The sequence below is a fragment of the Manis javanica genome, chromosome 15, assembly GCF_040802235.1.
Source record: "Manis javanica isolate MJ-LG chromosome 15, MJ_LKY, whole genome shotgun sequence".
Lineage (NCBI taxonomy): Eukaryota > Metazoa > Chordata > Mammalia > Pholidota > Manidae > Manis > Manis javanica.
In genome coordinates, this window is record NC_133170.1 from 1,461,323 (window position 1) to 1,488,244 (window position 26,922).

General features: G+C 42.3%; 1 protein-coding gene across 2 annotated transcripts in view; it reads left to right on the top strand.

Moving 5' to 3' along the window:
* The window catches only part of NELL2 (neural EGFL like 2), a 253,190-nt gene that overhangs the window by 91,674 nt on the left and 134,594 nt on the right, over window positions 1-26,922 (top strand). For both annotated transcript variants that reach the window (XM_037009597.2, XM_037009594.2), the window contains exons 10-11: window positions 18,361-18,452; window positions 21,477-21,579. In XM_037009597.2, coding sequence (XP_036865492.2) covers window positions 18,361-18,452; window positions 21,477-21,579 — 195 coding nt within the window. The remainder of the gene's footprint in view (window positions 1-18,360; window positions 18,453-21,476; window positions 21,580-26,922) is intronic.

The window sequence follows — 26,922 nt, forward strand, 5'->3', positions numbered from 1 at the left end:
CTGCTGCCCTTCTGGCGCTGGAGACCGTGCACGTGTTATTTTGCTTGGGCCGCCGTAACTGTGCCCCTGGGCGGCTTGAACATGGGGCGTTCATCCTCCCTCCGTCTGGAGGCCGGCGGCCGCCAAGGGGCGGGTGGGCCTGGCTCCCCCCACGGCCTCTCCCCGCGTCCCCGTGCGTCCAAATTCCCTCCTTTTCTAAGGACACTAGTCAGTTGGAACATGGTCCATGCTAACGGCCTGATTTCATCTCCTCTTTAGAGGCTTTTTTTCCAAATATGGCCGCACTCTGAGGTCCCGGGGGTTCGAACTTCAACATGAGCATTCGGGGGGTGGGGTGGGGACCCAGGTCAGCCCGTAGCAGTGAGGGGCGCACCGCGGTGCCCAGCATACAGCCATGCCTGACAGGTCTGCGGGGTGGGCGGTGTGCCTGTGTGGGAACTGGGTCCGGTACCGGCCAAAGGCCGGGGGGCGGAGAAGGGGCAGGCGTAGGACTGCTGAGGGCCCAGGCCGTTCCACCGGGAGGAGACGGTCAGGCGCCAGAGGGGAACAGAAGGCATCACAGAGGCTGGCACTCAGGGGCAGTGGGGGAATGGAGTGCACCTGGCGGGGTCACTAAGGGGGTAAGGAAATATAGAAGGTGATGGAGATAACATTGAAAAAAATATTGATTATGTGTAATAAATAATTTTCTGAAGTAGCTGATAATGCATTATTTATCTTTTCACCTTTGCAGTAGCTCCTGCTGTACTGAATCCCCCAGGGAAATTTCTTCTGCAGTTTGCCTTTAGCTAAACCTGCTGGGGGAGCCTGAACTAGGGTAACAAGCAGCTTTATGAGGCTCATTACCCGTCAGCCTTTGATTTAAACCTTGTCCATGCTCACGAAATACCAGAGTTAGCTCTGGTGGAGCCCTCTTTTTGTTGAGACTGATTTCATCACGCAAGGTTAACGGGGCTTGAGTGATGTTAATATAATGCTGAAATTTCCGTTTTTATCAGAACCGTTCTGCCTTTCATAGTCACTGAATCATTTATGAGTGTGCGCAAATGTACCATAATACAGGTCCTGTAAAGTAGGGTCTTGACTTTCTTTGTGTTTTGGTCTCTTCCTCTCTTTGCTAGCCTTTGATATTCCCTGTTTGGCATTTGATTTTATTGCTTTTGGAAAGTGGACCTTAAACTCTGACCATTTTAATAGGGTAAATGGATAGATCTTTTGATTGCTTTCGTATTGCCCAAGTTTGAAGAGTTTGGTTTGTATAAACCAAAGGTGCCTGGATGTTTTCAGTCCAATTCAACAGGCAAAGTATGTTCTAGTTAACGACAGTGCGTGGAGACTATGCGTTTGTCAGCATTCAGTCTGGCACATGGTCCCTTCTCGGCCACACTGTGGGTGCAGTGGTGATGGTGGTACCAGTACTGATACATTTGGTTGGGTTCCTTTGCACGAACAATAGTGTAGGTGTTACAGGAGAGGTAATAAAGTCTGTTGGATGCATTGGATTGGATCTTTAATTTTACTACTTCTATGAAACATAAGATTGTGAAGAAACATGAAAGATAGGCGGATTCCTTATCTGCAAAGATTAAAGGGTAGAGAATCATCGCTCCTACCAGTGATCTGTGAAACACCCCGACTGAAGTGGCTGAGATGTTGGTTGCTGACTGCATGTCAGACCTAAAAGAAGTATAAAGAGACAATTTTGTTTATATATTATCCTGTTAGCCTGTATGAACATTAATATTATTTGTATTCTAAAATGACAGAATTGGCAAACGTGCCCCTCAATTTGAAGCTTCTGAGAAAGGCTGATGTGACCTCTAATCTTTGGCTGGACTAAGTGCTGGTGATTCACTGTCCATGTTTTGAAGGGTTTATTGCTCCTCTGATGAAGACCCTTCCTTTTACAAGTGGGAAGATGGAGAGTTGGATAAGGGACAGTGTCCCATAGGGTAAAGCCTGGACTCACAGGCAGGGCTGCTTCCTTCCAACCCCGGTATTCTGCTCGTCATGCGTGACTCTGTGGGCTTACTAGTACAGTTAGAGTCACTGTGTGTAACACACTTTGACACACGGCCTGACACATAATAAACTCCATATGTGTTAGCTATTACTGTTTCTTTATCATTATGTGATCACATAAATTGTCTGTATCAGTTCTGGCCCAGAGTTTTTATCTCTTATCCATATGTTGTCACATGACACACAGCCCTCCCGGTGAACCACACTGTGATGTATCCCGCCTCTCTCTGAAAAGGCATATGCAGAAAAATGGGCATTTGTGAATGTCACACCTTGCCTCGGTGCAGCAGAGGGATACCTGGGTGCCAACTGCCAGGGGTACAGATGACACTAAGCCCAAAACTAAAGACTGTGTAGGTCATATTATCAGTGGGTGTGTGTTTGCCCTCATTTGCCGCTTTCCTGAGCCTCCACACCATCCCCCATTCTAGGCTCTTTTTCTTAGTATTTGAGTCATGCATCTTTAACTGTACACATGTCTCTTCCTGTGATAAATACTGTCTCAAGTTCTCTTTTTTCACTAGTTCACAGCCCGCTACCACGCCTGCACAGACTTGGCTCTGTGTGGCCGCGGCTGTGGGTCACAGGAATGTGATGCTGACTGAGCATGAGAGGGAACGCCTGGGACCTGCAGGAGCCGCCCCAGGGCCGGGCACCTTGTGGACGGGCTGCCGGGTCCTCTGTCTGCCTCGCGTCGCTTCCTTTTCTCTCCTCCCCGTGTGTGTGGGCTTCATTCAGGATCCAAAATGATATATATATATATATATATATATATATATATATATATATATATGTATATGTAAAGAATATTTACTTTTCTTTTCTGAAACTGTCTTTGGGGGAAAAGATCCACAGCCTTTCTTTATATTTTTCATCACATGCTTTGACTTTGTGGTCAGGGACATGCACACATGCACGCCCACATCATTACCACTCTGTAATGCCATGTAAGAAAAGCATGAGGTGCTGTAAGAGGTAAATCATGGGACTTAATTACAGAATTCAAGAAGGCTTTCTTTTAAAAGGTACCATTTAGATCAGAAGGATGAGTATGTAAAATATGTGTGTGTGCAGTGGTGGGGCATTCTAGAAAGAGGGGATGGAACTGTTAGGGCCTCCAAGCCAGGGAAAGCTTGGACTTTGCGTGCCCGTGTGTCTGAATCACTGTAGTCAGGGAGTGGGGGACAGATGGGTGATGGCACTTTCCTGTCTGCTGAAGAGCCCTGGAAGTTCCAGGCCCTTTGGCTACATGCCCGAGACAGGAACACAGTCACAGTCATTCTCAGGAACCCTACCGGGCAGTGAGGGGTGATAGGTTATAACAGAACGTGCTAGATGCCGTGTTAGAGATGTAGGTTGTGCTGTGGCCCAAAGAATAGAGGAAAACTCCCTCATTTGAGGGATTCGGGGAAAGCTTCCCAAAGGAGATTCTATTTGAATAAATTGGAATTTTGTTTGCTAAGAGGTTTTCCTTGAAGAGTAGCAGCTGGTTCCTATGACTTCATTACTGAGTGCCTCAGAAGCTGGTCTAGATTTAATCTTGGTGATTTGTAGTTGGTCACACATTTCTTTGCAGCCAACCTTCTGTCTTTTTGTCTCATTTGTATCTGGGCTTTAATGCATAATATGAGGGCCTGGCGACCGCGACCTCCTCCTGGCCGGATGCAGAGGGAGGGTGCGTAGGGAGACCTCATTTAAGAATTAAATGACAACATGGACTTAACGAAGAGCAAAATCCACGTCGAAGAACCAGCAGAAGGGGTTTTGGCTACTGTAATGATGGAGGTTGATCAAAATCGCTCTGCAGCCAAGTATCAAAGCCAAAGTGCTGGATTTGTGTATTTATTGTGGAGAGCATGTGCCAAAAAACAGTTTTAGGAAATAGATGATTTGGAATTAAAATAAAAGAAGCAATATTCTCAGAGGTGTCTTGTGTGAGAAATTGGAAAGGAGCCTGGAAGGAGTGGTCAAACAGGTCCTGAAGCTGCCTATTAAAGAGACATAATTTTATCAGCAAAAGAGCAAACAGGTGTTGTGTTATTATAACTGATTATTGATTTTGAACAAGATGTGTGCTGCCTGACACTCTTTGCTGGTCCTGATTATCGTGATGGCCATTATTGCTTTATTCTGAACAATTATGCATGACCAGGAAAACAGCTTTTTAGGACATGGGAGACTTAGAGTAAAATAACATACTCAAAAAATGGGTATGCTTTATATTAAAGCAATTGCACTCTGAAAAGTTAGAAAATAACTAATTTTAGTAAGAGTATGGGTATTTAAAAAATGTTCATTTTTTATAGAAGAAAAACTATTAGCCATAAATATTTTGAGAAAATTTAGAATAACTTAAAGTACACCTAAAATTTTAGGTAATTAATTGCAGCATTAAAAATAGAGCATGATAGTAAATCTGGTCAGTGGGTAAATAGATATGAAAAAATTTACATTATGATAGTAATTTAAGTACGTAAATTTATAAAATAGGAAAATTTTCTATTACTTCTAATAAAAAGTAACTTTATGACTGCATAGATAAGTTTGAAGACACTATTACACTATATATAATTTTCCTTCTAACTTCACAGAGGCTAAGTATAAATCCAGCATTTGGTGATTGTCTTGCCAATGGGTTTCAGCCCCAGGCAAGTTCGCTATGGATTCAGTGTGACCAAAGAAAATGACAGCAAAATGTTCTCGGGGTGAAAGGGTTATACCCAACTTTATTTCCAGGTGGCAGGTCAGTCACTAGAATCCCATTCACTCAGAGTGAGTCTGCATGCAGCAAGCCGGTCTCTGCCTCTGGGCCCCTCTGTCCGCACAGCTGTCCTCTGGACCTCTCTGCATGGTTGTCTCACCCAGCCGTCCTCTGGGTCTCTGTCCTCAGCGCTGCCACCACTCCAGCCTCTGCTCTGCTCTCCTGAAGACTTGCAGCCCTGCCACCGTGTTGTGCCCAGAGCACTGGGTGGAGCTCTTTTTATAGAGTCAACAGCCATGTAGTGCCCACAGGTGTGCAGTGAACTAGTCAGCCAGGGCCAGCTGAAAATCCTGGCCACAGGAATTCTCATTTTATCCACAGTGATCAACTGTAATTTCTATATAAAATTATTATTTTCAAATATATTTTGTAAAATATTAGCAATAATAATTAATTTAAAAGTTTTAATTGGGTAATGACAGTCTGGATGAATTTCTAGGAGTAACATTTGGGGGTGATGTCTGGTTCAGCACCAGACTGTTCAGAACCTCCGATTCTCGCATGTTTCTTCAGTCAGTGTCACCCGCAGTTACTGTCTGCTCTGGGCGCGCTGCCCTCTGCACTGCAGGTCCTGTGAGGACAAGGTCTCTGTTCACTGTGTGGCCCCCGTGCTAAGCACAGTGTCTGGCGTGTAGTAGCCACCCAGGAGTATTTATTGAGTGACATGATGAGAATGAACATTTCCATGATTTCCTTCTTAAGAAATGGAGGTGAGGAGACACAGCAGGAGGTATGATTTATCTTCAGAGGTGTGAATGTTGAGGGAAGGCACTTTCACTTAGATCCGGAGGCTATTGGGGGGGAATGTAACCAACTTTGGACATACTGTTATGGGAAATGTTATGTTTGGGCATAATTTAATTCTTAATTTCCAGGCTTAATGTGTTTAACATTTTAACCTCAATGCTTCATTTAGCATAGCTGTAGAAAATTCTATTTAATTGGTCCCCTGAGGGGAAAAATTGTCTGAAAATAGGAAAAAGTGTTGTATTTCAACAAAGATCTTGTCCCAAAATACAAATACAGCTGCATTTAAGAGGCTCAGCTGGTCCCCCAGTGTTCGTAAATTTGCATGCCCTGCCCTGCCCCCTCCTTCCCCTCCCTTGTGCAACTTCCATTAATCCTATTGCTTTTTTGAAATTATAAACAAAAGCAAATGGTTTAGAAGTTAAGAAGCCACTAGAAATAGAACTTCAGGATTATGATGTTATCCTCAACTGTAGCATAAAAATAAAATTGTTTTTGGTTAGATTCTTACAGTAACATCCTGTGAGTGAGTCACTCTCTGATACCATTCAGGATGGAGGTTTACATTAAAAGCTCAGTGAATTGGACTAGTTGGGTTAATCTGCACCAGTGATTCTCAACGCTGCTCGTATGTTGGAATCATCTGAATGCTCTTAAAAAATAGTGATACCCAGGCCTCTTCCCTGGAAATTCTGATTTAATTGGGTCCCACACATTGGTATTTTCAACAACCTCCCAAGGTGATCTTATGTGCAAACAGGGTTAAAGTTTGCAACCTGAAGTGTGTTCACTGAGTGTCAGGACCCCCTGGGAGCTGGTCGGACATGCAGAGTCCCAGCCTCGCCCCAGCTCTGCCTCATCAGGATCCGCACCACATAGGATCTCTGACTGACCTGAGAGGCAGCATCTACAGTTTCCATCGGCTCCTGTTAACAATGAAGTATCAGCTGTTCTTGAGGCTAAGCTTGCACACTTAAGCTTCCCTGACAGGGTTTGCAGGCTAACCAAGAGGTGGGTGTTTCCAAGCCTGTTTATGTCAGCTGCGTCTGCATTGTAACTGTGATATTATTGAGTTGCTGTAAATACATGCGTAATATGTAAACCAATGAAATACGACTGTGGAAGGAAATACTTTATTAAAGTAAAAATTTAGTTGAGTGCTTTGGGAAAAACTGATAAACTCCACTTTAAAGAAACAAAACAAAATTAGAAACTGTAGGCAACATGTTATGCTTTACTTATATAATCAAGACTACAGTGAAACTCAGAGAATCCACACTAAAGAATGGTATTCTACTTTAAAACATTGTTGAATGCATGGATTTGTGTTTTACATTAAAATGTCTAAGGTCCATATTTACTGTTTCTAAGGTTTCTCACTTCAGTTTTTTTCACAGTGGAGTCAAATACCTGTCCAGACAACATAGGATGAAAAGGCTTCTGCTGATATCTTGTAACTGTTCCCATTTGAATGTTTATTGTATTTTTTCCCTAGTTTTTTTTTTTCCCTCTGCATTGCAAAATAGTTTTCAAGCTTAAGTGTACCCGAGAAGCTTTAAAGACAGGCCCTGGCCCTACGCTCAGAGAATCTTATTAATTGGTCTGGCGTAGGGTTTTAAGTGTTCTTGAAGTGATTTTAATATGCATCCATGCGCAGTTGAGAACTGTTAAGCCAATGGGTTGGGTCACATAAACTGGTATAAAAATCAGTTTATAATAAACCAGTTGCAGCTTATATCGGTGTCCTGACTAGAGGTCCATCAGCATCAGGCCCTGAGTATGTGACTTGGCTATTACACAGTTCTATTGTCTGAACGGGTCATGAGGGCTCGTTCCCTGGTTTGAGTGGCGTGTACAGGGCTGTCCTTCAGTGCGCCTCCCCAAGCATGTCCAGCTCCCGCGTTGTAAGATGCTACTCCTCCCATCTCTTCCCGCGCTCCTTCCGAGTGGTGCGCGGTGTCTTGCACGGTGCTCGTGTTTCCACCGCTAGGCTGCAAGCTCCGTGCCGGCAGGAAGGCACCTTGGTGCAGGCAGACAGGTCATCATCAGTGCTTCTCGTTGCCACCAGTTGCTGCGCCTCCTGCAAACCTCCATGAAATTGTCCTGCTTCTCTTATTCACCGTTTTGTTCCTCCCTGTAGTCCTTTGTCCTCTTCTGTCTCAAGTGTACGCTAATGTTTCTCTGTCCCCTACCCCATTGTGCTGTCCCTTCTGCATGTCTTGTTCTGCATGGAGCTGCTTCCCTCTAACCTGTGCTTCCTCTGTTCCCTGGGCTCATCTTTGCATAATGGAAGGCGTTATTAATATATCTCTCAGGAAACCGCATTTGAGATGTGTCCTCCTAAGAGAGCTAGCCCGCAGTACTGCCCCTCGCCCTGCTTTCCCTGTACACAAGAGGCTGTTTTAAAACTGCATGATCAGGGTTCTAGGGTTTTTGTTTGCAGCCTCTTAATTGAGTATTAAGTGTGGTTTATAATGAAAAGGGTCATGCTTTACAATCATAAAACATCTTATGTTCAACATATCCTTCACTGTAATGCTGAAATAGCATGTATCTAAAAGGTGCAATCATTTTGGAAAGGAACAGTGCTCAAGTTTTGACTGACTTTATTGGATTTTTTTCCTTTTTTTATTGACGTCTCATTGATAATTGTATGGTACAAAGGTTCAAAAGTTACCCATATATTAAATCTCCACCCTCTCTAGTGTGGTTACTCCCTTGTCAACATAGAAAGATGTTACAGAATCATTGGCTATATTCTCCCTGCTGTACTACTGTTTCCGTGACCACCTTATATTATGATTGAGAATTTTTGTACCCCTTTGTCCTCCTCCTGCCCCACCCCAAACCCTCCCCCTTGGTAACCACTAGTCCCTTCTTGGTGTCTATGAGTCAACTGCTGTTTATTCCTTTTGTTTTGCTTTGTTTTATATTCCAAAAATAAGTGAAATCGTATGGTATTTGTCTTTCTATGCCTGGCTTATTTCACTGAACATAATACCCTCTAGATCCATCTGTATTGTTGCAAATGGGAGGATTTCTTTTCTTTTATGGCTGAACAATATTCCATTGTGTATATGTACCATATCTTCTTTATCCATTCATCTATTGATGGACACTTAGGTTGCTTCCATACAATTGGCTATTGTAAATAATGTGGCAATAAACATAAGGGTGTGTATATTTTTTTGAATCAGGGATTTTGTTTTCCTCAGGTAAATTGCTAGAAGTGGAATTACTGAATTTAATGGTGTTTCTATTTTTCGCTTTTTGAGGAACCTCCATACTTCTTTCCACAGTGGTTGTACTAATTTGCACTCCCACCAGCAGTGTAGGAGGGCTCTCCCTTCTCCACATCCTCACCAGCATTTGTTGTTCCTTATCCTTTGGACGGTGGCTGTTCTGACTGGTGTGAGGTGATCTCTCACTGTGGTTCGGATTTGCATTTCCCGGATGATTAGCGATGTGGAGCATCTTCTCATGTGCTTGTTGGTCATCTATATTTCTTCTTTAGAGAAATGTCTGTTCAAGACCTCTGCCCATTTTTTAATTGGGTTATTTGTTTTTGTGGTGTTGAGTTGTACAAGTTTGCTATATGTTTAGGATATTTGCCCCTTATTGGATTTATCATTTGCAAATATCTTCTCCCCATACAGTAGGTGGCCTTTTTGTTTTGTTAATGGTGTCCTTTACTGGCAGAAGCTTTTTAGCTTCATGTAGTTCCATGGCTTATTTTTGCTTTTGTTTCTCTTGCCTAGGAAGACATATCCAGAAAAAAATTATTCATGTTGATGTTCAAGAGATTCCTGCCTATGTTTTCTTCTAAGAGTTTTATGGTTTCATGATTTACATTTAGGTCTTTAATCCATTTTGAGTTTACTGTTATGTATAAGACAGTAATCCAGTTTCATTCTCTTATATGTTGCTATCCAGTTTTGCTAAAACCAGTTGTTGAAGAGGCGTTCTTTTCCCCATTGTATATTCAAGGCTCCTTTACATATATTAATTGAGCATAGATATGTGGATTTCTATCTGGACTTTCTATTCTGTTCATTGGTCTATGGGTCTGTTCTTGTGCCAGTGCCAAATTATTTTGATTACTGTGGCTTTGTTGTGGAGCTTGAAGTCAGGGAGTGTGATATCCCCAGCTTTGTTCTTCCTTCTCAGGATTGCTTTGGCTATTTGGGTTCTTTTGTGGTTCCATATGAATGTTAAAACTATTTGTTCTAGTTCATTGAAAAATGCTGTTGCTATTTTCTTAGGGATTGCATTGAATCTATAAATTGCTTTGGACAGGATGACTATTTTGACAATAGTAGTTCTTTCTATCCATGAACATGGGATAGATTTCCATTTATTGGTGTCTTCTTTAATTTCTCTCATGAGTATCTTACATTTTTCAGAGTACAAATCTTTCACCGTTGGATTTTTAGTGGCAAGAAAAGATACACAGAAGGAGTAATAGGTACATTCTAGTCTTGGCTTTGAAAGTGATAATACATAAACTTTCCTTTAAAATATGATAAATTATGTTTTCATTGTTAAGTGATAGTATCTGTTATGTCATGTGTGTTCCTCACTTTAATGGTAGTCATATATTGATATGGATACTATATTTTTCTCTAAATCTTTACCTCCTCTCATTAAACGTGTGTTTCTTAGCCCCAGGAGACTAAATGAATTGATTACATTGTCTGTTTGAAAGGCTCCATGTAGTATGTATGCCAGGATCAAGAATAAGGCCAGTGATGGAAAGGTGGCTAAATAAAAAGAATTCTAAAATGTATCTTAGTTGCAATTTAAATGGATAGAATTAAATTAGGGGTAGAAGCACTGAATCCTTCTTTCTGGCTATAGATTCAGCCTTTCTGCTATTTTACTCTAAATACCCAATTCTTATTTCCCAGAATAAGGACCTATTCCAAAGCCGGTCTGAACACAGTGTTAGAAGTTTTGCTTTTATTCTATCTGGTAGTTATTTTTATCCTCCTTTGCCTCCTAACACCTCACGGCTGCTAGTTTGTGGTGTTTCAGGGCTTGTTCTCTTTTTGGAAGGAGAGGCTGCCGATCTGAATGAAGGCCTTCTAGGAGAAGCACTCCTTGGCCCTGTACAAGCCCAAGGACGTGATGTACATAAAATGGGAAGGAGGGTCCTGCATCTCCTGTCATGATCTCATTTTCTAAATGCTAATATTAGCTTGGCAAACAACTAAATTCCCAAACAGTTAATGGGATTTAGTTAAAGGAAGTGATCATTTATGATTAATGAATTTGTGAATTATTTAAACACTCTGAAGTTCTGGTCATTTCAAATAGCATTGACTCACAGAAACTGGTTTAATGTAGGGAAGGAGAAAGTTTTGTCATCAGACCGTCCCAGGCGACTTCCATTGCTCATGTTGTCTGGTATTTCTCGCGTTAACAAGTCAGCACCCCGGCAGGAGCTGCCTCTTCCCGCCCACTCCTGGTCAGGTGCTTGGCTCTGTTGCAGTGAAAAAGAAGCTGCCATTTTCCCAGAATGGCAAAATATTTCTGTGAGGCCCAATTTAGAGAACTTTTATAACAAAAGCCCAAATCAAAGTGTGCACCGCCAGTGCACAGGGAATGGGAGGGTCACCGCAGTCCAATTTACTTGCTTTCCAGCTGCTCACCAAGCAGGAAGCTAGAAGAGAACTTAGAAAATTCAACAAAGCTTTATGATTTCTTATTCAGGGCTGGTGCTCAGTACTGAATAGCATTCAGAGACACACAGGGCACTGTCCCTGTGCTCCCGGAGGAAAGGTGGACACAAGCATGCAACTCACTGGACAGCAGGGAAAATGTGTTCAGTTTTCTAGCAGAGATCTAAGCATTGTAGAAGAGGGAAATTAATTTATAGCACTTAGTGCTCAAGACTTGTATTTCAACCATACTGTTAAGAACTGACTCCAAGTGAGTCCAGGTTACAAAAAAGATCATGGGCTGGATAAATGCAGCATAGCAGATTGGAGTCTTTTAAGACTATTGAAACACTTTTAGACTTTTTTGTTTGACTCCACAGAATCTTAGCCTGCCTCATGAATGCATTTATTGTATGTTCTTTTTGAAAAGCTGTAATAAACATACAAATATACATAATCACAGCTAATGAGATATTTTCTTATCCAGCAGCTTTGATTTGTGTATCAGTAACAAGTAACAGTCATGTTGGCTCAGAATAAGGTAACTGCCATTGTACATGGAATTTTTAAGAGCTGTCCCAGAGAAAATCAAGATTTCAAAGAACACCATATAAAAACAACTGCTGTATATAATTTTGCCCTTAACAGACAGCTTAAACAATCCAAAGATCACTGATAGCTGGTGTTTTCGAGATAATTTCACAGAAGCCCTAACTCTCATTTCTCACCTAAGTGAATTATACTGGTTTTCTTTTTGGTACCTACAACTTTTAGTTTTGTGTTGGATCATTTTCAAAGGTGTACGTAGCAACTAGGAAGTTTTAAAGTAGACCTAATGTATTTGAATCTAGTAATAAAAGAAAAGCTGAAGAGATGTGAGCTAGGGGTGTTTACAAGGGAAACATAATGCGCACTTTTACCTTTACATTCCATGATATTTGTAGATAGATTTGGACAGTTCTTTCTACAAAGTTTTGTGGAAGTTGACTTAAATCTCATTAGAGGGACCTGCATTTTCTATCTCTGCATTAATGACCTTTAATCAGGGTTTTAACGTGTAACTTAGGACTTTGAAAGTTTTACTGGCATTTTTCACTTACCCATTTCTTAATCTGTGCTATCAACTACTTTTTGCTTTTTCACAACTGGTGACTTTCAAATTTGCATCTGTACCAGTTCCTGTCTTCCTACTTCTTATTAATTGTTAAAATGGGGGGGGGGGGAATAAAATAAAAATAATTCACATTAATTGCTTTTGCAGATTCTCTCATAATTATAGTGCTAGTAACTATGTAATTAGTGATGTTCGATATAGTCTTGGTAAAACATGTATGCCATTTGTTATATCATCCCATTGAATTTTCCCAAGTTCAGATTAGTGTCACCACCTCTGGCTGAACAGGCTGTGCATCGGACAGTTCTGGGTGACATAATCACACAAAGCATGATGTGAGTGGTGTTTCTGGAGTTGTGCGAACAGTAGCATATACCAGAGTCAGAGTTAATATGCATTTGACATTGGTTAACATGAAGAACATAAGATACTTGTAGTGCTGTGGGATAGTCTGATTTCATGGGGGCCCAGAGTGCAGAGTGATAAGACTGTGTGAATGAATTAATATCCATCTTCCTAGAATCTTCAGGTCTTAAAAATATGTATGTGCAATATGCTCAATACATCACTTAGCATAATCTTTGAAAATATAGCTTAATGATATAATTCTGCTTTAAATTAGTAAATGATTTGGGGCATAGAAACCCAGAGTTATGTCACAAGAAACTTAATGCTGTATATGCAATCCAGCTTTCCCCAAACTAGGAAAGATGTGAAGGCTGACCTTGAACATGTGAAAGAATGCAGTTGAATTAAAGAAGAAATCGATACAGAGAAATAATTATTGCTTATTGCTTTGTGGAGGCTGTGTTTCCTTTCCTTTGTTCTCTGCTGGGGAAGGGCACGCAGGCAGGTGCATTTCCGCCTAGGCGTCCTGGAGGTGTCCTGCAGGTGTCCTGCAGGGCTGTGGTAGCTACACTCAGTATCACCACTGAGGTTTTCCCCTGCCTGCCACAGCGCTGGGCTTGGTTAATATCAGGGCACAGGCCTCGCCTGCTCTCCCTCCTCTCTTTTGACACTTGATCTCTCCAGAACTCAGTTCCTCATTGTGCCTTCTGCTTGCCTAGGGACCTCATTTTGATAAGCTATCTGACTTTTTCCTTAACGTGGACCAGCAGTTTTTAAATGTGTCCATTTTCCCGCTTCACAATTTATTTGTTTTGTGTTGCACTTTTTCATGCCCTTCTAAGCAACCTGTCCTTGTAAACTAGACATTTTTGTGGTTAAGGTGAATTAACGTGACAGGCCCCTGAGCTGGGCACCCTGCACTGTGCTTCCAGTTTCTCGCCTCTGCCCTGTCCAGGCCCCAGGAGCCCGGCTCCTGCTGACTGCATTGGTCTGGTCTCCTTGCCAGATGGCTTTTGGGGGGGGTTTGCCTTCAGGGGCAGTGGCAGGAAGTCGGGAAGCAGGAGGCAAGTCCGGGGCCATCTCTCTCCCCTGCTTCTCTGCCCCGGGCTGCATTTCTGGTGGTCAGCTGTCTCCCATGATTATGGTGTCCACTGGGCAGCCCCTCTCCCATACCACTGGCTTACACGGGCCCCAGGAAAACCGTTTCCTGTCCTTGTTCCTTAGCCCTAGGGTGACATGTTTTCCCGGTACTGTGTCGTCTGTCTCCTCAGCCTTGATCCAGGTGATCCCTCCCAGGAGCTCACTGTTCAGTCTCATGTTTATGTATAAATCATGGACTTCTCAGTTAGGGGACTTCATTTGGCTTTTGCTGTAGTTAGTTGTATATGGGTCTGTCTGCCCACCTAAATAGTGAGGGCAGGAATCGTGTCTCATTCATCTCTGAATCTTAGTACCTAACAGCCTACCTGGCGTGTCGGAGGAGCTCAGTATGTACCTGTTATGTGTATTAATAAATTAACGTGAATCCTACTCCATCAGTCTACCCTTCAGTCCTAGAAACATCCTGGTAGTATTTTCAGGATCCCCTGTTTCTTAGAAATGATTACAGACTTCCGCCCTAAGGAGACCAGGGCAGTCGTACCCTGCTGGCATTACTGGGCATTGGGGGTGAACCTCAGAACTGCAGAGAACTACAGCAGCTGATCAAAAGAGAAGCGAGACAAAAATCACTCACTTTGGATTCTCCGTAAGCAGAGCTCACCCTGTTTGTGCTCACTGTGTGGAAGGAAATGAAGCAACTGTGATGTCATTCATTTCTGTATATTGTCCCTGGCCAGGTCCATCTGGTGCCCTATTGTCCGTCCCCAGTTGCCTCTTTGACTCTTAAATTAAGAGTTTAGAACAGAAGGTCCATCTGCCGTGCATTAATGCTAAATTATCACAAGACTTTGTGTAAGGAGAATTTACCCTTGCATTTCTTTAGTTGTAACAAAGAGTTGGAGCGTCAGTTCTTTTCTTCAGCATACTCTTGGAGTTGAATAGGCTGCAGTTACCAAGTCATGGAATTTAATAGGCTTAGAAACTTTGAATGGCAGGTGCTGAATAGAAGTAAGAAGGTTTTATTTATTCCCATTATCTTATAAAATGTGGTACTTACTAAGTATAATGGAAAACACAAAATGCCAGATCATGGTATTTGGAAGTTACTGGATTTCATAAGAAAAAAAGCACACTCTTAAAATTACATGTTGGACAGATATGTTTTACAAACAATCAGGATCTTTAAATGCTGTTTTAATTCATAATGTGATAGTGTGCCTCTGATAAATCTGTAGTTTCACTTTGAATATTCATGAGTGAGCCAGCTTTTGAGTAATATAATTTACATAAGCAAGTTGTACTCTTTTCCAGCAAGCTCCAAATATTTAAAATCAATTCACTGGTGATGTACATTATGTGGTAAAATTAGTTAATAAAGGCTGAGTAAGGAGATCCGTTGAAGGACGGCATTTTAGAACCGTGCAACCATGCACGCCTTCCATTATTTAAATATGCAGCTTTTAAATAATCAGTTCATTTTTCAGAGAAGATGAAAGAGGGCTTACATTTTAAATATGAATATTTATGCAGCCATACATATTAATAAAAGCATGTCTGACTTCTTAGCAATTATTATAGGCAACTTGATAGTTTTTCTTTTTCAAAATAATGTTGCAAAATCTTTTTTTTTTTAACAAACCACTTATATTATGATGCTCTCCTTTGAGTTCTGTTTACTCAATGAAAAGTTCTGTGTGCACAGTATGAATTCAGGTTCCAAGGCCCATGAATAGAAGGGGTTAGAGAGCCATGAGGGACGGCCTTTCAGGTGAGGGACATCTGAGCAGAGACCTGTGGTGTGAGAGATGGCCAGGCCGATGTGGATGGGAGCACATTCTCAGCAGAGAGGGAACGAACACCATGAGAATAAAGCAAGCTTATTAGCATGTTTGAGCAAGGCTAGTGTGGTTGGAGCAGGTGATACCTGGGAATTGGTTACTCGAGAGGAACCTGCGACGTCCACAGCAGTCCACTTACTTGATGTCCATTCAGAAATAAACACTGATGAAATCCTCTCTGGTTTTCAGACCATCTATTTTTTCTTAGATGCTGGCTATAGAGCTAACTATGGGGTGTTTCATGACAGCCTCATGTGGTATGTTCTTTAACAGTCTTATTTTATCTGCCCAATAATTACACAGGAGTAGATTTCATTCCTACAAATGAGAAAAATTTGCTTTCGCTCCCATTTTATTGAAAACAGGTGCCCTCTTCTAACTTTTCCTTAACTGACAGAGATATGGATTTAAAAATAATTTCAGAAGTGTTCTTTTTTAACTCCATATGGATAAACAACATTGGAAGTATGAGAATAAACAGAAGCTGTTCTATGTTGAAGAAATGAAAAGATAGTGATAAAAACTGGTAAAGTGGAAAATGTATGCTCCATCTTAACGTTTAGTTACCCAGCATGATTATTTTGTCATTATGATGGTTATCTCATTTCTCATTTTATAGCCTAATTTTTGCTCATATCAAGAAGCTATTGATTTTCATGTATTTTTTTTGTATCCATACACTTTACTGTAATACCTTATTGCTTATAATTTTCAATTGATCCATTGGGATCTCTATGGATTCTTTATTTTTTCAATATTGTTGATATACAATATTATATCAGTTTCAAATATACAACACAGTGGTTCAACAGTTACCCATATTATTAAATCCTCACCCCCTCTAGTGCAGTTACCATCTGTCAACATAGAAGATGTTACAGAACCATTGGCCATATTCTGCATGCTGCACTACCATCCCCGTGACTAACTTATGTTATGGTTGAGATTTTGTGTCTCTTTATCCCCTTCACCTATTTCACCCACCAACCCCTACCCAGCTCCTCCCCATAGTAATACTAATCCCTTCTCAGTGTCTGTGAGTCTACTGCTCTTTTGTTCATTTTGTTTTGTTTTGTTTTAAGATTCCACATATCGTGAAATAAGCAAAAATCTTATTTATTAGGGCAGAGTGCTAATAAGATAACCCAATGATTTTTTTATTTTTATTATTTTATTTTGGTAACAGTAATCTACAATTACATGAGAAACATTATGTTTACTAGGCTCCCCCCTTCACCAAGTTCCCCCCGCAAACTCCATTACAGTCACTGTCCATCAGCGTAGTAAGATGCTGTAGAATCACTACTTGTCTTCTCTGTGTTGCACAGCCCTCCCTGTGCCCCCCCCCCACATTATTCATGCTAACCATAAGGCCCCATTTCTTTCCCCCACCCTTATCCCTCCCTTCCCACCCATCCTTCCCAGTCCCTTTCCCTTTGGTAGCTGTTGTCCATTCTTGGGTTCTGTGATTCTGCTGCTGTTTTGTTCCTTCAGTTTTTTCTCTGTTCTTATACTCCACATATGAGTGAAATCATTTGGTATTTGTCTTTCTCCACCTGGCTTATTTCACTGAGCATAATACCCTCTAGCTCCATCCATGTTGTTGCAAATGGTAGGATTTGTTTTCTTATGGCTGAGTAATATTCCATTGTGTATGTACCACATCTTCTTTATCCATTCATCTACTGATGGACACTTAGATAACCCAATGATTTTAAAGGTAATAGAAATATATAAATTCTGAAGAGGGAAAGACTTTTTCAAATTCATACCATGGAATTAAAAGAAAATGTACACATCCATTTTATAAAGTCTGTGTTGTTAAAATGAGAATTGGATTTAGGAAACAGGCTAACAAACCACTTACATCTTTTCCTATCAGAGATGGTCATTTCCAATGGCCTTTCTCTAGGTGCTGCGGGGTCCAAAACGTGTACAGTGTGGGGTGCCTTTCAATGCAGAAGGGGGTTCAGAGTCTTCAGGGTCTAAGCCAGAGAGGGATGCTGAAGGCCGAGCTTCATTAGCTTCAGAGTAACTCTCTGTGTAGGTCACCTTGGTAGTGTGAAGCCTTCATTTCAAAGCAAACAAACAATTCTTGTTGGTAAAATGTTTGTGTGAATTGCAAATATTTTCAAAGTCTCAAAAAGTATATGATACTTTCTATGCATTTTCACCAATTGGAAGTGTTTCCCTATCACATCTGAAGTTCTGTTTTAAAAGTTGGATTGTGGTGGAGGTGAGGCAGGCCCCGCAAAGAGCTCTCCACACCCTCTGATCGGTGTGCACTCACAGACAAAGTAGTACTAACCCAGGACACCTACAGTTTACATGTATATGCTGGAATTGAAACAGCTTCTTTCTAGTTTCATTTTAAAATTCTTTAATTGTCTGTAAAAATGAACTTCTCCTGTATTTATGCTGCCCCTGGCTTCAGCTGCTCTGAGCACTTGCTTACCACACCCTCAGTAGGTTGTCATCTCGCTGCCAGGAAATTGGCTGCAAGTCTGCTCACTGGCTCCCCTTTTCTCAGTCTAATTCTGACTCGCCATTGTTCTTATCCTTTTTGTACCGTATTCTACTCTGTGAGCTTAGTGGACATGACAATGCTGGAGCCTGCGTGGGCCTCATGTTAGATTGAATTTAGGTTTATAGATTCTCAAGCCCCTTGAAAAGGCGTAAGAACAAGCAAAATTGTTGCAAAATGATCTGAATGCCTCTGAAATATTTTTCTGAAGAAAAATAAATGTATGTATTTTTTTTATTCCAAAGCAATATGCCAGTTTCAAGGACGAACCTACTTTGAAGGAGAGAGAAATACCGTCTATTCCTCTTCTGGAGCTTGTGTTCTTTATGAGTGCAAGGTAGGCAAATCTTCATGGGTCTTTCAAAATTCCTTCAATCATATAAACACAGAAAATGTTTCTCTAAAAGCTCATCCTTGTAATACTTTTAAAACTTCTGAGGCAAAGAGAAAATTGAGGGTGTAGTTCAAATGTACAAAAATTTCCATTACTTTTGCAGACATGTAAATTAATGTTATAAAATAATTTTCAGAGTAACTAAAAATGTTGCTATATCCAGTGGAAGTTCCGTGAAGTTGTCATAGTTTCCAAATTCAAATTGTCCTTGTTTGCTGTTGTGAAGAAAATGTAGATAAAGTCAGGCAGACTGTTGTCACTCATGGCTTTTGATCCATGTGAGTGATGTGCAGTGGAAAGCAAAGCATAAAACTTACCCAATAAAAATTAGCTATTGGATGGAAGTGAGACGAATTTGATCTTAATCCCCTTGGTGAGAATATTTTAAACAATTTGAAGGGGAATTCTTAATGAATTTTCTGCCATGGTCTCTTGAAGTTTGCTTCTGAAGGAAATGAAGATTCTTCTCTCTCCTCTTTCACCTGCTAATTCAAAGAGTAAATGTGTTCATAATACTTTTCATATTTGCCTTTTATAAACTATAATGTATATCAAGCCATGTTCTCTTTAAAGGAAACTGTCTACATAGAAAGTGTCCACTTTAGGGCTGCATTTACATTTGGTCCTTAATTTTCCTCTTTAAATGCTTCCCATACATTGGTTTTGGGGATGACTCAAGAGGTATAGGTTACGTAGAAAACTAAGATAAATGGTTTACTCTGCTAGCGTCACCCACCAGTCAACCGTGAGCATTTATATGATAGTGCTGGGGAAAGGAAAATCCTAAGAATTTTACCAATATGAACCGGTGGAAGTGAGCTGTACACTTCATCTTAAGTTGGAAGTCCTTTTGGGTAAACCAGGAGGAGACAATAGAGGCAAGATTGTGACAGTGACAGATTCGATTCCTGGAACGTGAAAGCTCTGATTTCTTCATGCCCATTCCAGAGTGTTCTAGCTTCTCCTTTTGGCTTTGAACTGGCCGTCCTGTGGTCTCGGTTGCCATCTTAAAGATAAGGAAGCTGACGTGTAGGAACATTAACACGAGTTGCTGAACCTGTATTTCAAGACGGATTTATTATTAATGTCCCTACACCAGTGTGGCTTTGGTGGAGTAGGTCCACGATAAATACAATGATTGGAAGACCTAGAGTGAGCGCTAATGACTCCAAATGGAAACAAAGAAATCAGAGAAAAGTTACTTTAGGGAAGACAGAAAACTTTTTTCAGCTGGTTTCTAATGGTAAACCTCCAACTTTGAAATATCAGCTCTAATTAAAAACCTTGAGGGCATTTGAAGTTCCTCTCCCTAACGTGTATGTGTGTGTATTCTTTTCATTTGATCAGTTTGTTCCATAATATTGATAATTATGGTATAGAAATTTGCTGGGATAGTTGCCCACTTGATTTTAAAATAGCTATAAAATGACTTTACTTTAAAAATTGATTTAGAGAGGAGCCTGTAGAGGCAGGTACTTGGTAAATATTAAGCAAATAATAAATATTACCTTTTTTTACTCAAACAAGACACCATTCCCTAACCCCTTAATACTGTGCTGACCAATAAAAAATATCATACAAGTCACAAACGTAATTTTTATTAGGCTAAATTTTCCATGTTTAACACCATATAGCCAAAGTATTACCATTTTTAACATGTAGTTATTTTAAAATCTTTTGTCATGCTAAGCCTTCAAAATGGTGTCTGCATTTTACATTTACGGTGTTGAAAGCATCATGTGGCTAGAGGCTGCTGATGGTACAGCACAGTTCTGCGGGATTAGCATGAACTTTTGTAGTTCTTGACATTAAGGGCTTCCATTACTTCTTCTCCCTTGAGGCCCCTTAGCCCCTGTGTTCACACCTGTGCGTAACTGACAGCCCTGTCATGCTCCCATGTCCTGGGTTCCCAATTTCAGTCCTTTATTGTTCCTTCACTGTCAGTTTTGTGGCCTTGAACACGTGTTCTGGGGGGCCTGTGACTTTAATAGTAACAGAAAAACCCTGTGGATGTGAAAATAAGATTACCAGAATGGATATTACTGTCAAACTGAAGGAAAACTAGCATTTGACTTCTCTGTATACGTGACCTGCCGTTCTCCTGATAAGAGGTTTTGATGATTTAGAGAAGGGCCTTTCCACGGATAAGCCAGGGAGAGGGAGATGCTAAAATGAGGACTTGTTCTGTAAAAGGGGTACTTACAGAAGTGGCATCTCAGAATCTAAGCTGTTGAGCAATATTAAAATGGAAGCCCGTGAGTTCCAACAGCTCTTTATTACTTACGTGCTGGTCAGTATAGTAGGACATCATTAATGACCCTTGCTTTTTCCAGATTGGAGGTTTATAGTATAGAAGCCAGATATTTGCTTTTATCAGAGAAGTGTTTTGTATTTTGGTTTTTCCTTGAGAAGGATTTTGGTTGCTTGAACTATAGTCATTTTATATTGATTTATTCATTCATTCAAGAAATACTTCTGAGTGCTAATTGCATGCCAGAAAATATGCAAGGCATTTATTCACAATGGACATAAATTCTACTTCCATTCTCTGTACCATTTTGTGGATTCCCAAGATTCCTGAGAATCTCCAACAGTTTAGAGAACTTTGAATGAGAATATTTAGAAACTTGGTTTTACTTGCGGCTGTTTCCACGGGTGCTGTGGGTCTGTTTCAAGCTGTGTCTCTGCCATGGTGTCACCTGGGTGTGCAGCGTGCTCTAGAACTAGCAGGAATCTCGGACCACCCAGATGTCCGGCACGGTGCAGGCACAGCCGCAGTGCGGCGCACAGCCATTCCCCGTGGCGATGCCATGTCACTTAGCAAGCAAGCTTGTGGCCTGTGCAGAGGGTCTCAGGATGGCAATTCTGCCCTCATCTCAGAAGAGCCCTCTTGGACGCTGGATCTGGAAACTTCTTAGTAGGTCCTAGTGGAGAGGTTTGAAGCCTTTGTTTTCTGCTGTCTGACAGGACCAAAGCATGAAGCTGGCTGAGAGTCCAGGCTGCCCCGTCTTGGATTGCGCAGAGTCTCATCAGATTACCCTGTCCCACAGCTGTTGCAAAGTTTGTAAAGGTAAGACTGTTTTGTGAAATGAAATCTATGTGCCTGAGTCATTCTAGGAGGCTACGTCCACTACATGAAATAGAAGTCCCTATAAGGAGCTGATTTCCCTAAATGTTTTCCTAATTTAGCGCTCAGTAGGGAGTCAAAAAATACTGATTAAAGCTGCGGCATCAACACTGCGATGCCCCAGGCGTCCTGCGGGCGTCTGTGTGCTGCTCTGAGTCGGATGACCCGCTGAAGAAACTTACACAGGGCACTCTTATCTTATTGGCTTCTTTCTTCCGTCTGCTTCTCCTTTCATTTCTCTTCAGTTTGTGTTTATAACGGACTCAGCATGATTTCCATCTTGATCCCTTTGGATCTGTCTTCTCAGCCCCTCTCTCCACATAGAGGCCTCTGTGCACAGAGAACGGACGGGCCATCAGACAGGCACCTCTGGTTCTGCGTGTCCTGTGGTTGTTAGCCCAGATGCAGGGAGAAGAGGGACCTCGTTTTTAGTTAAACATGAGGGAGCAGTGAAGTTGAGCTGTTCAGAAATGCAGTGGGCTGCCTCGGAGGCAGGGACTTCCTGTTACTAAAGGCTCTAAATTTACTATTTTATTATTCAGACATTAAAGGATGATTACTTGAAATTCTTTAAGATACCTACCAGTCACAAAATTATATGCATTTCCTGTGCAGATCTTCCTTGACTTATGATGGGGTTATGCCCTGATAAACCCATTCTAAGTTGGAAATCCATTTAATACACCTAACCTCCTGAACATCGCAGCTCGGCCCGGCCCACCTCGCACGTGCTCAGAATGCTCACCTGAACCCACACTGGGCACAGCCGTCTCACACGCAGCCTATTTAATAATAAAGTGCTGATTTTCATGTAATGTATTGAATCCTGTGCTGAAAGTGAAAATCAGGTGCAGAAAGGCTGGGGGTGCATCGGCTGTGGGCCCTGGTGGTGGCCTGGCCACCTGGGAGCCGCGGGGCCGCCCCGTCCAGCATCACGAGGGAAGGTCTCACCGCACGTCACCGGCTCAGGAAAGATCACAATTCAAAATCCAAAGTATCATTTCTGTGGAGAGGTGTATCACTTTCATGCCATTGTAAAGTTGAAAAATTACAAATCGAAACATTGTAAGTTGGGGACCATGTGTATTTCACTGAGATTACACATCTGCGGGTCCATCTCCTTCACTGGGCTGCACCCTGAGGGCAGGCTGGGTCTTATCTTCATGTCTGTATCCTTAGCACCCACCACAACTTCGAGGGAGTAGCTGGTGCTCAGACCTGTTGGAATTGTGCTGTGTAACAAACCGCCCTGAATGAGCTGCTAGCTCTTGTTCAAATAATGGCCTTATGTTGATGCAAAACAAAGCTTGAGTAGAAAAAAGTAATGCAAAGAAACTATAATACATGTAGCATTTTGTTTTCTTGTAACTTAATCTGTTAAAAGTAGACACGAGGTCCTCCCCATCCCACTTTTTAGTCAGGGTGGTGCAGTGTTTCTTTTTACCTCTTTCCATCCATTCAATTAAGAGTTAGAGTCTCAGGTCTTTGAAGGCTCCTTGGGAATCTCAGAGTGGTTTACAACTTGGTCTGCCTTTGGGGGAGCTGTCGGGATAGCTCAGCAGCTAAGGAGCACCCTCGCAGGGCCTGCACCACACCCGGTACAAAGGGAATTTGATGTGTGGAGTTTGCTATGAATCAAGAATGCTCATTTTGTTCATTTGACTTGGGAACCGGACTCTCAAACTGAAGCTTGCCTAGAGTTTCTTTGGCAGCCACAGCTAAGGATTCTGGCACTTCCCAAGCTTCAGTGTGCATGCAGACACCCCAGGGATCTTCCTGAATGCAGACCCCGCTTCAGTAGGTCTGGGCCGAGCCAAGAATCTGCGTGTCTGTTAAGCTCCCAGACGCCGCTGCTGGTTAGCGGGACCACACTCGAGCTCTTACCTGTGGCTGCGTCACAAGCTGCCCTGTAGCTCAGAGGCTTAGGCAGCCACACTGTATTACCTTTTGCAGTATCGTAGGTCAGGGATTCAGACAGGGATCCTTCTGCCCCACATAGTGGTAACTGGGGTCACCCAGCTGGGCTGGGCTAGAAGGTTCAGGATGGCCTCACTCTAATGGGGACCGTCTTAGTAGGAGTGGCGGGAAGGCTGGGCACAGCCAGGACTCCCCCTCCGCTTAACTCCAGGACCTCTCCCTGTGGTCTCTCTCCATCAGGTAGTAGTAGTCAGGCTTCCTAAATGGTGGTTTGGGGCTCCTCCGGACTAGACCTGTGCCTGCAGCATCAGTTCTCTGTATCCCAATGGTGTGCACAGGTGTGAGTCAACCCAGGTTCAAGGGGAGGGGAGAGAGACCCCCACAGAAAGGAAGTTGCGGGTTTATGGCCATCGGTACCCCACCAGCAGCATCCAGGGGCGACTTGGGGGATCCAGGAGGTGAACAGCACCGACATCAGTGGGGACCAGCTAGGCCGGGCCCTGGGGGCGGAGCTGAGACAGAGCTGTTCAGAGGCCGAGAGAAGCCCTGCTCGCATCCATTCACTGTTAAAAGAGCCCCGGCATTTTGCAAACAGCAAGAAATGGAAAAGCTACAAAAATTGTTATAGTTAAATTGTTTATTTGACACTTTAAAATACAATGACAAAACGTATTTTGACCTACACCCCTTCCACCTGAGATTGCGATACAATTGATAGATGGAGTCTTGCTATCAGCATTAAAAAAAAACTTCTCTGATAAATTTTCCTACACAGCCAAGATTGAGAACCACTGGCTTAGAGAATACTGGAACTGAAATTGGATGAACTGGCCTTTCTTGATACATTTAGCACCATTTATAACAAAACTTGCTTCAATTTCTGACCAAGAATATATAGAATAAACAAATGAGTTCTCCTGGCATTCTTTGACTTTTAAACTAAGAAAAAAAAAGTCAAGTTCTCAAGGCTTACATTTCATCAACCCCTGCACATACATTTTGACAAACTCATTTGTAATAAAATTGGCCTCCAGTTTCCAGGCCTGTCTGCCTAGTGCTAAAGACACTGTGTTCACGTCTGACAAAGCACGTTGTCCAATAAAGGTTGGTAAACACTCCCTGAGGGCAGAGCATGAGATTAAAGTGGTGACCTTTCCGCTGGAGGCCCAGCCGGGGGTTGGAAACCCAGCTGTTCACTGAAGTAAGGCTCCATCCAAATCAGCCCAAGCAAGACTGTCCCCCGAGTTCCCCGCGGCCGGCTGTCCTCTGATGCAGCAGCTCAGAAGTGGTGTGGGAGAAATGCTCCTTCACATCTGTCACCCTTGAGTGCTCTTTCAAGGAAGCTCATGACTGGCAGAGACTCAGTGACTGGGGGAGGACTCCAACCAGAAAGATGGGGCAATGACACCCTGCGGTTTTCCCAGTCCTCCCCCCCCTTGGTGGCCCACTTCCCTGCTCACAGTACCGCCGAGTCCGGTTCGCCGGATGGCCCACCTCGGTCTGCCCTTGCTTCGTTGTGCCTTATAATTGCAGGTGGGAAGGGGGGTCCATGTGCAGGAGATGGTTCTCTGTTGACTCCTGGGTAATACAGTTTCCTACATCATTCAATTATGACTTCATGGTTCTTGTTATCTGGGTATTACTAATAACATTAATTAATTTTTGTGTATCTAGTGCTAGTCAACTCATTTTTAAAAAAAATTAGTTTCATGCCTACGCAGTGATATCCATGAAATAACGGGATTATCTGTTATTGCTGTCAGTACTTTTTAAAAAATGTTCTCCATGTACATGAACCACCCTTTGGGAAGATCATGATTATTCGTCATCTTGCAAACAATCCTAAATACGTTAGCATTCTTTTAGGTGCAAGCGATAAAACAGCCAATCCAACCAACCAAAGCAGGACAGGAGCATGGGGGGGGGACATTGGGTGGGGGGTGGGGATCCAGTGGGGGGCGCTGGGAGGATGGGGGTTGTGGGGAGGGCTGGGGGTGTGGGGGGTGCTGGGAAGGCTGGGGGTGCAGGGGGTGTGGGGGCATGGGGAGAGCTGGGGGTGCGGGGAGTGCAGGGGTGTGTGGGGGGCTGACAGCAGGGTTCATCCAAAGGATAACGCGATGGGGCTTTCTTTCCACAAAAATGAGGAAGAGATGCTGGTAGGCAAGACCAACAAATATTCATCTCAAAATTATTATTTTCCCTTTCTCCTGGTTATTGTGTATAACCTTTACATTGCTTTTGCTCATGACCTTTTGTGTCCACGTATTCCTATACAACCAGTTATAGAGAAATGCATATTAATATTTTATAGAAAGATCTGCACTTAGTAAAAGACACAGAACTCCACCCAAACTTGAAAAGCTTACAAGAAGAGTGGAACAGTTGGTATCCTTGGGATGAAACCCAAAGGAAAAGGGAGAGGAGGGGCCAGACTGTGTCAGGTCGCCGGTCCGCCCTCCCACCCCGAATACCAGAGTTTTCCCCTAGGATAGGAGCCTCGACGTTATTTGGTTTGTTGCTTTTTAGTAATACTCTGTTTTGATCACTAACAATTCTTACACTGTTATGCTCTTACATAGGTGATCCCATTTGAACCTTACATTTTTGCAAGGAGGATATTATCCTAATTTTACAGATGAGAAAAACTGAGGGTTTAGAAAGGTTAATTAACTTACACAGCTAGTGGTTTTCACAGCCAGTAAGTGGTAGGGATCAGATATAACTCCAGGTCTTCCAACTCCAAAATTCAGGCACACATGAGTAGAAATGCAACTGTGAAGGTAATAGAAATACAGTTTACTGAAGTTGTTCAACTCTGATTTTTTGAAGTTATTCCCTATGGATTGGAAACAACCCACTTTAATTGGGTCTGAATTTTCTAAATTCAGTAGTGAGCCTTTTGACCCTGGCATTTTGTATCTAAGCAGTAAAACCACTAATAGATTCAGTCAGTTTATTTGTTGTGATAATAAATCAAAATAGCTGTCTGACATTGTTTAGAGTAAATTAGAATTTGATTGACGAAATTTTCAGTTTTCAAGTCTCTGGGTTAATAAAAAAAACCAATCCGATAAAAAGTAAGGTGCTCCTTTGCTGAACCTGAAGCAGTGGAGGGGGGATCGCACTGTGTCTCACGGTCGGGGAATCGCGGCAGTTGGACCCTGCACGGTGTGTGCGTCATGTCTGATGCCAGGCTGAGGGGTCTCCCTGCCACTCACGCAGGTCTGGAGATGGGATGTAACAGAGGCGACACACAGATGAACAGTGATGGCATAGATGGGCAAGTCTGAAAAATGGGAGAAGGGAAAATGCAGCGAAGTAAAAAGTTGGAAGATAGTTTTGTAAAATACAAACATGATAGAAAATAAA